At 38.8% G+C, this 12,789-nt stretch overlaps 1 protein-coding gene across 3 annotated transcripts in view; it reads right to left on the bottom strand.

Moving 5' to 3' along the window:
• OTC (ornithine transcarbamylase) overlaps positions 1-11,583 on the bottom strand; it is a 78,324-nt gene extending 66,741 nt beyond the window's left edge. For all 3 annotated transcript variants that reach the window (XR_008995115.1, XR_008995116.1, XM_036879496.2), the window contains exons 1-2: positions 11,366-11,583; positions 180-318 (exon numbers count right to left, since the gene is read on the bottom strand). Coding sequence is in view for 1 of the 3 variants with exons in the window: in XM_036879496.2 (XP_036735391.2) it covers positions 180-318; positions 11,366-11,442 (216 nt within the window). In the remaining 2 variants the exon portion in view is untranslated. The remainder of the gene's footprint in view (positions 1-179; positions 319-11,365) is intronic.
• Between the last annotated feature and the right edge of the window lie 1,206 nt (positions 11,584-12,789).

Here is a 12,789-nt window from a genome sequence, read left to right as displayed (position 1 = left end):
TTTACACTTTTTATGTGCCTGCACACTCAGTGATAATCAAGTACCTTGACTGTGTAGTTTCATTACTTAGCTACTGTTTAGGAATCTTAATGTATTTTCTTTTCCCTCTTTCTTTGAAAAGGCTGTCTTTAAAATGGCTGACTGGTGGTAGTGGAAGAGAAGACGAAAATGCTACATACCTCTCCTTTCTGTTTTATCCTAAATTTCAGATCTGCTGATAGCCACAGCATATACTTGATTTCTTCTCCTGTAAAGTTCTTCAGAGTGAGAAGGTCACGACCTTTCAGCTGTACTTTGTTTTGTAGTGGTTGTCCACAGCTACAACAAAAGAAAAGGAGAAATGCATATTTAAGGAAAAAATCCGTGTCCTATGGTGATTCGTTGTTTTATTCTTGAAATAGAAAGTAGCAAATCACATGTAGCCTCATGTGTCTGTGTAAAGGGCTCATGCATTAAAATTGATAGGGCTGCATGGTCCATTTTAGTTATCCAGTATTTTGGATGTCGATAGAAAAGAAAAATTTGAGTGGAGAGGTTGAATTATTATTTACTAGTTATAGTCATATGAGTGCTTTGCTAGACTTACTAGCTGGGCAACTTCATGCAAGTTACTTAACCTCTCTCTGAAAGCCTCAGTTTCTCACTAGAAAATGAAAATAACAACTTCTTAGGGTTTACAGGATGAAATGATGTAATACATGGAAATCAGATAGTATCTGACATATAATAAGCATTTGATAAATTTTAGCTATTATTGAAATTCTTTGATTACACAAACAGAATTTATAATGTACATACAATAGAAACAACTTCATTCTTTTTCACCTACTGCCCTTCAAATCTATTCTTGGAAATTTGTTCTTTACTTGTCCCTGGTCAAATACAATGGACGCTGTGGCTTTTCTAGTAACTTTCAGAAAAAATGTTTTAAAAGTCCTCTGCTTACTTAATCTCTCAAAGAGTCTCAGTAAAATAATGTGTAATAATAGTAATGATTTTTTTACCTTTAAGAAATGTACTGCAAGTTAGTTAAAACTTTCTTCCTTCCAGCTCATGCCTAATTCAAGCTGGCCTCCTTTACAGGGAGAAGAGGGACCCTGGGCTGTTTCCTCTGTCTCCTTGTCTTCGTCAGTTTCTACCAGTAAAGCCAAGGGAAGGTGAAGAGTTAAGGGCCAGGCAAAGTGTGATTCTGTTCTAGCAATCTGGCATTGGTGTAAGTGCCTGAGACTGACTCTTTCTCTTGTGGGAACGCCCTTATCACTGGGAATTTCTCACAGCAGTCCTCGAAGGCCAACAATTACATTTCCTCTGCCACCTAAGGGAATACTTTTCCAAGACTCTTTTTGCTGTGATCTCCCCACCCCTTCATGTGGTCTCTTGGTCATGATGTGAAACAATACCATGCTAGGTCTCTTTCTCAATCCATATTGGTTCATGGGAAGCCCTTGTGACCTTTGTTCTGCCAAGAGTCAGGTCCATCCCAGTCTAGACTCTTCTCTTGTTCTGTCGTCAAAACAGCTAGCCAGCCAATCCTTCTTCCTTTAGATTTCCCAAGTATAGGCTTGGCATCAGTGTACTGTGTCTCCAAGCTTTCCCACTGAAGAGATTGGTGCCATTGGGGCCACTTTCTCTAGGTTTAAGGTGAGGGAAGAGTACCCCTCCATGTGGGGCACATCATACACAATGGTAACACTTCAAAAATCCTCTTCTAATCTACAACCCATCTCTTAGTATCTGAAATCCATTTGAGAAGCTGGAGGTGGTCACCAATGGGTTGCAAAACTACCTCTTATTATCTCCTTTGCAAGTCCTGTTTTAGTGGTCTAGCATTTCACTTTGGAATGAGGAAGGGTCAGAACCTATTAGGCCTGGACATAAACAGAGGCAGAAAGGCCCATTTTAATATTGTGATGACAGTAATTGTTGCTTGGGGTAATCGATATGTAAAACAGACAATATTTATTATTTCATTATTCCCAGTATTATCTTTATAATAATAATAATTAGTACTGTATACCACTAGAAATTCTGAACAACTAGGATCAAATTGCAGTTCACTAATGTATTGAACATTAATTTTAGTAGGAGTATAAAACAACTGTTACAAAAAGATCATGCTTAAATACCAGCCTAAGAAAAGAGCTTGTGCTCTTTGAGATGAAAAGTAAATTCTCTGGTGGGATTTAGTTATGTCTTTTTGCAATGATGACAAGATGATAGCTTGGAAAATCACAAATGCACTCAAATTGTTTTTTTCACTGCATGATGTCAAATAACTTAGACAAATGACTCTTTCACTAAATGTCCAACTTTCTGGCAGAGTTGATTGGTTCACTTAATGTTCAGTAGTTATGAATACATTTTTCTCAGTAGGCCTTTTGTGAGATCAAGCCCTTCAGAGATTCTAGTTAGTAAGGAAAGGAACATTCATAAAAACCAAGGGTTTGTGATAAGTTGGCTAATGGTTGACTGATTGATTTAATATATTAATGACATTTTCAACTCCAACAGAAATTAGTGTTTTCAGTTTATATGTAGAGCAAGTTTTGGGCAACATTCCTATTTCAAAGATGTGCCATTGTCTCCAACTTTTAAAAATATATGACTCATATGCCGTCCAGATGGAAATTTCCTTGAAACAGTGCTCCTCAATTTTGTTTGTTACAGATGACGACATTGAAAAATTTTGAACATAGAACTACAATGTATGTTTACTTATTTATAATAAATGTGTTACTATCCTAATGATGCACATTACGAAACATAAAAATAAATAAAAATGTAGAAGTTTAGAATAAGTAGAACCCAATATTTTAAAAGTGAACTTACAAGCATACAAAAATATTTTACTGGCTAAAGAAGTTTCTAGAACAGACTTTCATTTTCTTCCTTCTACTGAAACCCTAGTAAAAAGCTTATAAAACTGAGTCCAAGATTGGATAGTAGTAATAGTAATTTGATAATTAGAGACATAGCATTTAGGCAGGAAATTTTTTTTTACATCTGTATTTTGATTATATGTTTTGTTCTGATCATATTAATTAGTGATAATATTAAGCAACACTTGGAATATACAAATACTGATATTGTTGAGATGTTAACCTTTTGACTGATATTCATGCATTTCTCAGGGTCAGCTGGATTCTTCTGGGGAATCTGTAAACAGGTTTAACATGTCTGGCCTGGAATGGACAGCTTAATTTTTCCCAATTCGCATTTAGAGTAGCCTTGAAAATAGTTTTTTCTTCTGGGATAAGATCCAAGCAACATAAAATTACGGAGGTTAAACTCTCTTGACCATATGTCTTACAATAAAACATTAATGTTCCATGACTTCAGACTTCCTCCAATATTAGTTTTAAAGGGGGGGAAATCTTTGCTGGAAAACCCTGCTCCCTATGATTCAAGGAATTTGGGAAACTTCACTATGAACTCACATCCATCAACAACAGGGAAAACAACCCAGGAGCTAATTCTGAGGCCTTATTTTTTGCCTAGAGCTCAGACTCCCAGTTATTTGGGATCCCACAAATGCTGAATGTCCAACCTGCTACACTTGAGGGATTCAATACCCAGCCCCACTCTCAGCCCTTGCAGGGTTTGGTTGTATCTATTTTCTAAATCCTCACAGAACTACAAGTTTCATTTAAACGAATATCATACATCTTAGAATTGTGGTGGTGTTTCTATTGAATCTCAAAGAAAAAGAATTGGACATGAGAAGGAAACGGAAAATTTGCAGGGAACTAAATTTTCTCCCGTTTCCATGAAAGGCAATAGGAAATTAATGATGAAAGAGGAGGCCCAATGACACCTTTAGCTACTTCAAAAAAGCTCCAACTTCCAGCTCTTATCACCCAAACAGAAGACAGATCAGGAGAGGTAAAAGGTCTCTGGGGTTTTCTCAGATATGCCCTTTCACACTTCAAGAAGTTTTTTAGTTGGAGCTGGGGTTAAGGTTGGGTTGAGGGTCAGGGTTAATGTTCTGTTGTTGGGATCTCATTGTGAGATGATGCTCTTTTTATTTCTCCATTGACGGAGTTGGGTTTTAGAGCCTGAAAGAAGATACAAACATCTTGCTTGAATCTTCCCTTTTTGTCCAGACCTTTCATTTAAAAATGTATATGGCAACAGAAACCTTATTTCAGATTCTTTTTCTTCGACCACAAGTGATTTAGACGAATACCTCCTCGTGACTGCAGTCTCCACATGGCAGCCGCTGACAGTGTTGCCCTCACTCTTGTTGTCCTGGAATCCCACCTCCAGTAAATGTTAGCAGATGACCTTTTTTAAAAAAATACAGACAGTTCTGGCTTTGCACAGTAGTGTGGGACTGTAAATAACCATTAAATCTGAAACCTTAATAATCAATGGAGAAGATCATAATTGTTCTGTGACTTTCAAATTGTTTGTCAAAACCTTAAAAATCCTCTTATTGTCAGTTATAAATGCATAGGGTAATGAAAAAATACAGTAAAACCTGTATCTATTTAGTACGCTGTAATTTAAAACATTAGAAACATAGAGAATTATAGCACTTGATTTCTTTGTAAGAACTATCAAGAGTAGTTTGAATAGTTCATGCCAACTGCAGAGCATATAATTTACAATCCGGAGCAAAATATCTTGTCTATGCTTCGGTACACTGTCACACTCCTTTCTAAGTTTGGATCAACTTCCAACATTATATCCTTTGCACCTTCGCCGTTGTGAAGTATCTTGGAGAATTCCCTTAATGTGAATTGTTTTTGCTAGCAGCACTTGCTCTAGAACAACTTCATTCTGGTTGCACAGCTAGAGTCCCTCAGTCACTAGCAGGGTCAATAATCCCAATGTCAGCTCTTTCTTCTATAAATACATTCACATTTGATTCAAATTTAACTGCTTCTGTTGTTTTATTTCTTTGTTGCACTTCCATCTCTGTTGGACAATTCCCTCTTGTCGTTATCCGTTTTTATAAAATGTAGCATAGATTTATCGCTGAGAGAAATGAAAGCAGCACAAATACACTCTTTGCTGTTTGTAAACTTGGGTAACAGATGTGCAGTGAGCAATCACCAAAGACTTTGAAAGAAGTGATGCGATTGGTCACTGATCATGATGTGCATCTGTTATTTACACAGTGATTTGTGGACTGAAGGATGAAGCTTTCACTTTATGCAGCTACTCACAATTAATATACCATAGCAACTAAACTTGAACTGTGTACTTGGAAACCTGGTGTTATTTAACTCAACTGTGATAAGTGAAATTCTTGCATATTGGGACCATGCAAAGGAAGGACTGCCTGCACTCCAAATGCTTTCCCATCATAGGACTTTTTCATGTACCATCCTCTCTTCCCAGAACACTCGACCCTCAGCTCTCAAGGCTGGCTCCTTCTCGTCCTCAGGCTGGGGGCTTAAATACCACCTCTTGCAAGATTCCTTCCCTGACTGTACCAAGTGGTCTCCATCTTGCCTTCATTTTGTTCATAACACTTAGCACAATTTTTAATACGTATTTATGTGTCTGCTCATTGCTTACTTTTTTACCTTCCCATTGCATTATATAATCCATGATGCCAGGGATCCCATCTGTTTTATTCATTAATATATGGGACAGAATAAGTCCCCAGGGTTCTTGGACACAAAAAGGGTGGAGAGAGAGATACTGTGTATCTGGTTATACTGGCATGTAATTCACTCATTGCAGTGTCTGGGATATAGTAGCCATTCCATAAAAATTTTTAGGTAAATGGATGAATGAATGGTAGTAGGTTTCTGGGGTAGAAATAAATCAATATATAAGAAATTCAGCAGATTTCTGGGAATGAATTTAGAGCTATTTGTCATAATGGGTTTTCAAGGCCCTGACCAAAGTCTGATGATAAAAAAGATGCCAAGAATTTGCAAAACACAATTAATGTTGAGGCAAGAGCAAGTATGGGCTGTGGCCCAGGCTGAACACAAGGCCTGCGAGTCATGGAGGAGAACTGATTGTGGCCTAGTGTGTTGCTAAAGCCAAAATCCCTCAGGGCTCAACCTCTCTGGTACAGTATTTGCACTACTGCGGACAGTAGTTCTGCATACGCATGTAGAACAATGTTACAGCCTTGGATCCTAGGCACAGCTGTCTGAGTCAGTTACACACACCTGGAAATCTGGTGTGAGGACCTGGTAGGACAAGGTTCAGCTCACAGCACCATGAGGGCCAAACCCAAAGTACAGCAGTAATAGTGCACTCGATTGATATTTGGGTTTCCTCTCCCCATGAATCCCTTTGGGACAGAATAAGTCCCCAGGGTTCTTGGACACAAAAAGGGTGGAGAGAGAGATACTGTGTATCTGGTTATACTGGCATGTAAGGGCTTGAATGATCAACTGGAATTTTTGTTTAATTGCACCTCAACTGGTGAAGGGGGTCATACTGTTTACACCATTGAAAAATCATTAGACTAGTCAGCACCTATCTCAGTTCTACCCAGGAAGTGGAGCAGGAAATGTTCACTTAGGAAAAAGACCTGTTTTTCAGATATTAAGAGGTAACCAGGAAAATGTATCACTGAAAGGAAAGTAAACACAATGGTTCCAGTTTAAATCCCTATCCTGTTTACTGTCTCCTCCTAGACCTCCCCTTGGCTCCAAAATGGAGCTGCCAGACCTCTTTCCTAAGCTGCTTAAAATTTAGAGAAAAGTAGAAGAGCCCCATAATTATACCATGTTGAAATGCCTCCACCACAGCCCCCTTTTTTTCTGATCAGTATCAAGCATTTCTTGGTTTCTCATGATAAATCCACACTTGAACTAGCCAGGTAAACCCACTAGCATAAATGGCTACTAGGGTCTCACAGAGGCCCCATGCTTCAGTTGGAATCAGCCAACTCTGGTTTCACAAGCACTTGAACCAGGGCCAAAATCACTATTTTAGTGTTCCCATAAAATGCTTGGTCTTCTTGTACTCAAATGTCTTCTTGGTAAACCAGACCTAAACCACATTATCATACTTATGCCAACACATAATAGGGAGGGTACAATATCGGAGAAAACAATGGGAATCGTGTACAGATTTTCCATCAAACTGTCACTGAAGTCTGGTTAAAGCCAGAGCTTTTGATAAAGGCCAGACTAGTTCTTTACATTCATTTTATCCCTTGAAAAAAATAATTATAGAGATTTCTCAACCCCAAATCACTGAATGCTAAGAAGTGAAGCCAAGGTAATAGGAGATCCTGTGTTAACTATACCCAAATATCTTCCTAGCTAGAAAATGGAAGAGTATTCACTATTGGCAGAATGAAACCTTTCATTGCTAGACTCTGCATTTTCCAACTCTGGTAAAGTGCTTGGAGCATAGGGAGAGACATGGATGTGTTACCTTGTATAATTGTATTTTGTTGGAAGAGAAAGTGCTTGATTTGAGTAAAATATGGACACTCAGAAAAAGACTTTGCCAGAGTAGTAGGAAAAAATTCAGTGTTAAATGATATTTTGATCTCCATGGAGAATTTGAGATAAAGACTTTATCTTCTGGAGGCATAAGAGAGAGCCAATGAGCCAATGGTTGAGATTTTGATGTTTCTTTAATGTTGCAGAATGATACAAAAGTTAAGGTGTATTTTCTTGTAATTTTTTTCCTTACTGAGATATTTTGGTTATATCTACAAAAAAAGGGTATTGTGCAAGGGTAGATTGGCCAACTTGATCAAATTGGAAGGATCAAAGTAATCAAAGCAATACAATGAAAAAAGCAATGGTTTTAAAAATTCAAATTCTAATCCAAGTTCAACTATGACCTTGGGGAGATCATTTTCCATCTTTGGTCTCAATTCCTCATCTGAAAAAACTAAGAAAATGAACTAAAATCATTGATCCTTCATGTCTTTGTTTTCCACAGCACTCAAGAAGTTTATAAATACAAGATTTCCCATGAGTCCTAATAGAGTCATCAGACTTCGCAGTAGCCTTTCACTCCTTCCCTTTCTTCTTATCTCAAGAAGACGTATTGCAATAGTGCAAGGGAGAGTGACTTTATTTTCACAAAGTGCTTGAATCTGATGCTAATTGATTTGAAACTCAAAACCAAATCATTTCCAGGTTTCTTTATTATCAACAATAGTAATAATAATTTATTAACAAAAGTTACTTGCAACCTGTCTGTTGTCACATACTCAAAATGTGGTATGCATTACTATTGATAACTTGGTGACTAAGCAATGTTTAAGATACACTAGATTGTCAATATTCTAAAACTGTGAAACTTCCCCTCATCTGAAAATTGAAGAATCAGATGAGGGTTAGCTTTTTGCAGACCTACTATTAAAGGGCTAGAAACCCAAACTTGTGGAAAAATCTGTGGCTGCCTTTATAGTATCTCTTTAACCTTTGTTAAATTACTAAATTACTAAAAATAATAAATAGAAATAAAACCAAATTCTACCACTGGCCAAGGAAAACATCATACCCGCTTCCATTTCTGGTCTCTCATGCCTTGTATAGTTTTCCGAAGTCAGGAAATATGTTTTTAAAAAGGCATTCATTTTTAGGTATGCCAGAAAATATGAGTGATCGAAGGGGACTGTTTTCTTTTCTCTATGCAAGAGCATGGATGGCCTGTAATCACTTCATCTGTGTATCCATGTGTGTATAGGTGGGCATGTGTGTGGGATGAAGGGAACATAATGAATTATGTAAGCCCTTAGGTCTGGAATGGAATACTTGAAGACCAGTCACCTTCAGCTCCAATCCATAACCTCCACAGAATTGGGTGGCATAGCTCAATATTCTCTGAAGAAATTTATACTTGTGAGATGGAATTGAGCTGCATGTACAAATTGGTCTTCTCTGATAAAGAAAGAGATATTTTTTAGTGGTTTCTTTAAAGGCTATAAGTGGTTTCCCTAATAGGCAACAAATCATAGGATACTGTCTATTATCCAAACAGAGCCAGACTCTAGAGCCTTGTTTGTGAGATGAAAAGCCTATAGACTGCATGGTTTTGGCAGTCTTGGTGTGTAAGCCTATTGATTTTGTAAAAAAAATAATAATAATTGACTAAAAATGATTGATCCAGGAGCCTGCATGGATGGCTTTAGCCTCACTTAGGCTGTTATTTTATCATGTCCATGGCGGTATGGCTGCTCACTTCAAAACTGTGCAGTCTCTGTTCTGTGGCATTGCCAACCCCTAACCATACATTTTCTATTATCCTCTAGTGTTACAATTATGTGGTATGTTTGGTAACAAGGGACCTCCACCTTTCCCAAGAGAGATGGGGAGAAAAGAAGAGCTCGAATCTTTGTGGAAGGCTGAAAATCAAAGTCAAAGTACACCACAGGCTGACAGGGAGATTTTCCCTGTTGTTGAAAGGTCATCAAAGGCTGTAGGTCTTATTGGGGATCAGCAATCCTGATCTAGCTGGCACGCAGTGTGCCTAACTAAAAGAGCAGGAAAGAAAAATACCCACGTCACATGAGAACACCATTTCAATGTTATCCCATTTTTCAATACTCAACGCTCCTAAGTTTCTAATGACATAGATGATTCAAGGCCTTCATATTTTCAAATAACAGGTATGGATTTGGGCTGATTTAGCCATGCTTTCACCCCAGCCCCCATGCACTGTGCAGGATTTTCAGCATTGTAGGTTGGCTACTGGTTACAGACAGTAGAATATTAGTAAATACCAAAAGAGCCCAAATGTTGGAAGAGGTTTTACTTGCAAAAATTTAACCCATAATAACTGTAAAACAAATCAGTCATTGCTGCAATTTTCCAAAAAGAGTTCAAGTTTAAGTTCCAAGCTTTGGTTATTCATTCAATTGATTATTTTCAGCACAGTGATGATTCTTTGTCAAAAACTACAGAACAAAACTTTATCTGTTGTAACTCATTGGTGTGCAATAATAAAATGATGAACATTTGTCTGTCACTTTCACACACGTTATCTCAGATTATCACCAGACTTTGACTTCATGTGTCTGGAATGAAATATCTTATCTTATTTACCACGGTACATCCAACACCTTGCATAGGGTGTGGCACTAAGCAGGTGCTTGATTACTATTTATTAAATGAATGGTTGAACCACCCTGTAATGTAGGCATAGCAGATATTTCTTTTTCCTATTTTATAGGTGAATCAATATTATGGAAAAGTTTAGTGACTTGCTCAAGGTCATATAGCCAGCAAAAGGTGGTGACAAGCCTTGAAACTAGTTCTTTAGACTCCAAAGCCTGAGCTTTCCTTCGTTTTCTTGTGTTACATCGTCTAACTCTGGCACTAATTGGTAAACCCCATAATCTCTTGGGACCTCATTAACTTTATCTGTAAAATAAGAGAAGGCATTTTTCTGTGACCCTGAGGTCCCACCTACTTCTAATGTATGTGCTTAATTTATAGTATCACTTATAATGTCCTTCTGGCTTCTGAAAGTCTTATATTCACCAAAGGGGTGCTAATGGTGGAGTCTAAAGACCCCAGAGCTGTCAGCTGGCCTGGAGAAGAAAGGCTCAGGGCCACTGTCACAGGTCTACTTCCCAACAGCACGAGAAAACTTCAGACTAGAAACTTCTTCCTTTAGGAAGTCAGTGGGGGTAGTTTTGAGGTTGGTGTAGGTTGCAAAGACCATCTGGGAAAATTCTGTCTGATTGTTAACATGCAACTACTCCAGAAGCTCTCTGGCAACAATGTCCGAATTTGATGGCCTTGTTTCCCAGTTAGCTCATCACCCCTGTCCCCTTCCCCATGGATGCACTGCATGCCAACCTCCACCATACACTCAATGGCTGTGAGCAGTATGTAGCTTCTGTAATGAAATCACTGGAGACAGCCTCCTCTTCCATGCTACCAAGAATTTCAGAGATAGATTTCGAATTTGAATTTTGCTTTAAAAATATCATTGTCTCTCCTCATCACATAAAAGGCTCCTTGCAGCATCTCTGTAAATATTTAGTTGTTATTCAGGGCCTGTTTTGTTTTTGTTTTTTTAAAGAATGGATTAAACTCCCATGCCCTGGAATGATAATATTGTTTCCAAGCAAACCCAAATACAAGCTGAAGGCCCTGTATAAAGCAGTTCCTCTAATTTTCTTCAGCCAGTTGCTCGTTCAGAATGTACCCAAACAGAAGATGTCAAGAACACTTGATCTGCTCTACCTGCCACGGTTAGTACCCCCTCCCTTCCCAAGCACACGATGAAATCTGGTTGCAGAGGACAAAGAAAGGAAGGCTCAGCTAGAACTAGAGAAGCTACCTCAAATAAAGGTAGAACCTGGCACTATACCCTGCAAAAAGAGGCCTTTTGAGGCTGCACTCCTCTGTGGAATAGAACTTCATTTATTACTCATGCTTCTTAAGTCAGATTTAAATCTCTGGCCGTCACTTACCGAAAATTTCGAACCACGAGATGGTGACCATTTCTAAGAATCACGTTGTTCAACAGGTTCCTCAAATTAAATAGCATCTTCTTTTGATAACAAAAAGGATGATTCTATGCTCACCAAGGTAGCCAGTGGAGTCCACCTAAAATCCAGGAATGCTTTCAATTGCAATGAGAGAGCAAAGGGTAGTAACACCCTTCACCTACCTTATCAAATTGCCCTGGTTAGAGATATGCAGGGCAGGGTACAGGAGCATTTGAACTTTAAGCCAAGCTCCCCCACTATGTTTTTTTTTTTTTAAGAAGGAATCCTGACTCTTTTGGTGTCCAGACTCCTCATTTTTCATAATGTATTTATGCTGTCACATACTTGTACAAAATCAATTGACAAGTGCTCTCTGAGTGTCTAATATATGCCAGGCACTGCGGTGCTGGCTGCTGTGAAGGTACATAGAAATAACTCACTCAGAAAATATGAACTGGCAGTGCAAAACCCCAGATGTAAACATGACAGCCCTGAGTATTTGCAGTGATATTACTTTCCTACTCTGAGTCCCAGCCTTTCCATGAAAACGAATAGAAAGAAGTGCCCTGGAGCTATTTTTTGATGGCGAGAGGCTGGAATGGGGGTAGAGGTATAGCAAAACACTCTCAGTCCTGGAGCCCCCGCTGTGCCGTACACATGGTCAGGTCTTCAATAAATAGGTAGTTGTCTCTTAATTCCAGGAGGAACCCACAATCAGTAGAAGTGATATGCTCCTCCCCTGGAGGCCTCTCCAGATCAATAAAGGCCACCCAAAGCTTCATATTCATTCGTTTACTCACAGTTATAAATCCGATGTTTTCAAATATATTCTGGGTCCAGATCCTGGGCTTGGCAGCAACTTCAGAAAAGGAAGATGACCTCACCGTTGTAGAGTTTACAGTTCAGTGAGGGCAATATGATTCGTAAATAAACATGAATAATACAAGCCCATAGGAGAGGTCTGGATCAGGTGCTATCACCCCCAGGAAAGGGGAGGGCAGGAGGCAGGGAAGAGGGAAAGGGGTGGGGGCTGTTTCTGCTGGCCATTTATATGACTTAAGCAAACCCAGGTAAGCTGCTTGGTAAAGATGTATGTAATGCCAAAAAAGGGTTATGGCCATTTTGGGGCAGGGATAGTGGTGATGTCATACTTAATAACAGCAAGAAAATAAGCCTTGACAGTATTTCCTTCTACGTGCAGAGAATGAGATAAAGAGAGGAAAGACTGAAGTTTCCAAACCTCTGCCAAATCTTCGGTTTTGGAGAGACCATTCCAGGCAAAAGCAAGTGTTTGCAAAGGCATGGAGGTAAGACAGTATAGGGTGAATGTCCCAAGTCAGAGATTAGATGATATCTTGTTTGAAATGACGGGAAAGCTTCTTTGAAGAGGCAGAATGGGCTAGTGA

The sequence above is a fragment of the Manis pentadactyla genome, chromosome X, assembly GCF_030020395.1.
Source record: "Manis pentadactyla isolate mManPen7 chromosome X, mManPen7.hap1, whole genome shotgun sequence".
NCBI lineage: Eukaryota > Metazoa > Chordata > Mammalia > Pholidota > Manidae > Manis > Manis pentadactyla.
Note: the sequence above shows the minus strand (reverse complement) of the source record. Positions and strands in the feature narration are given on the sequence as shown.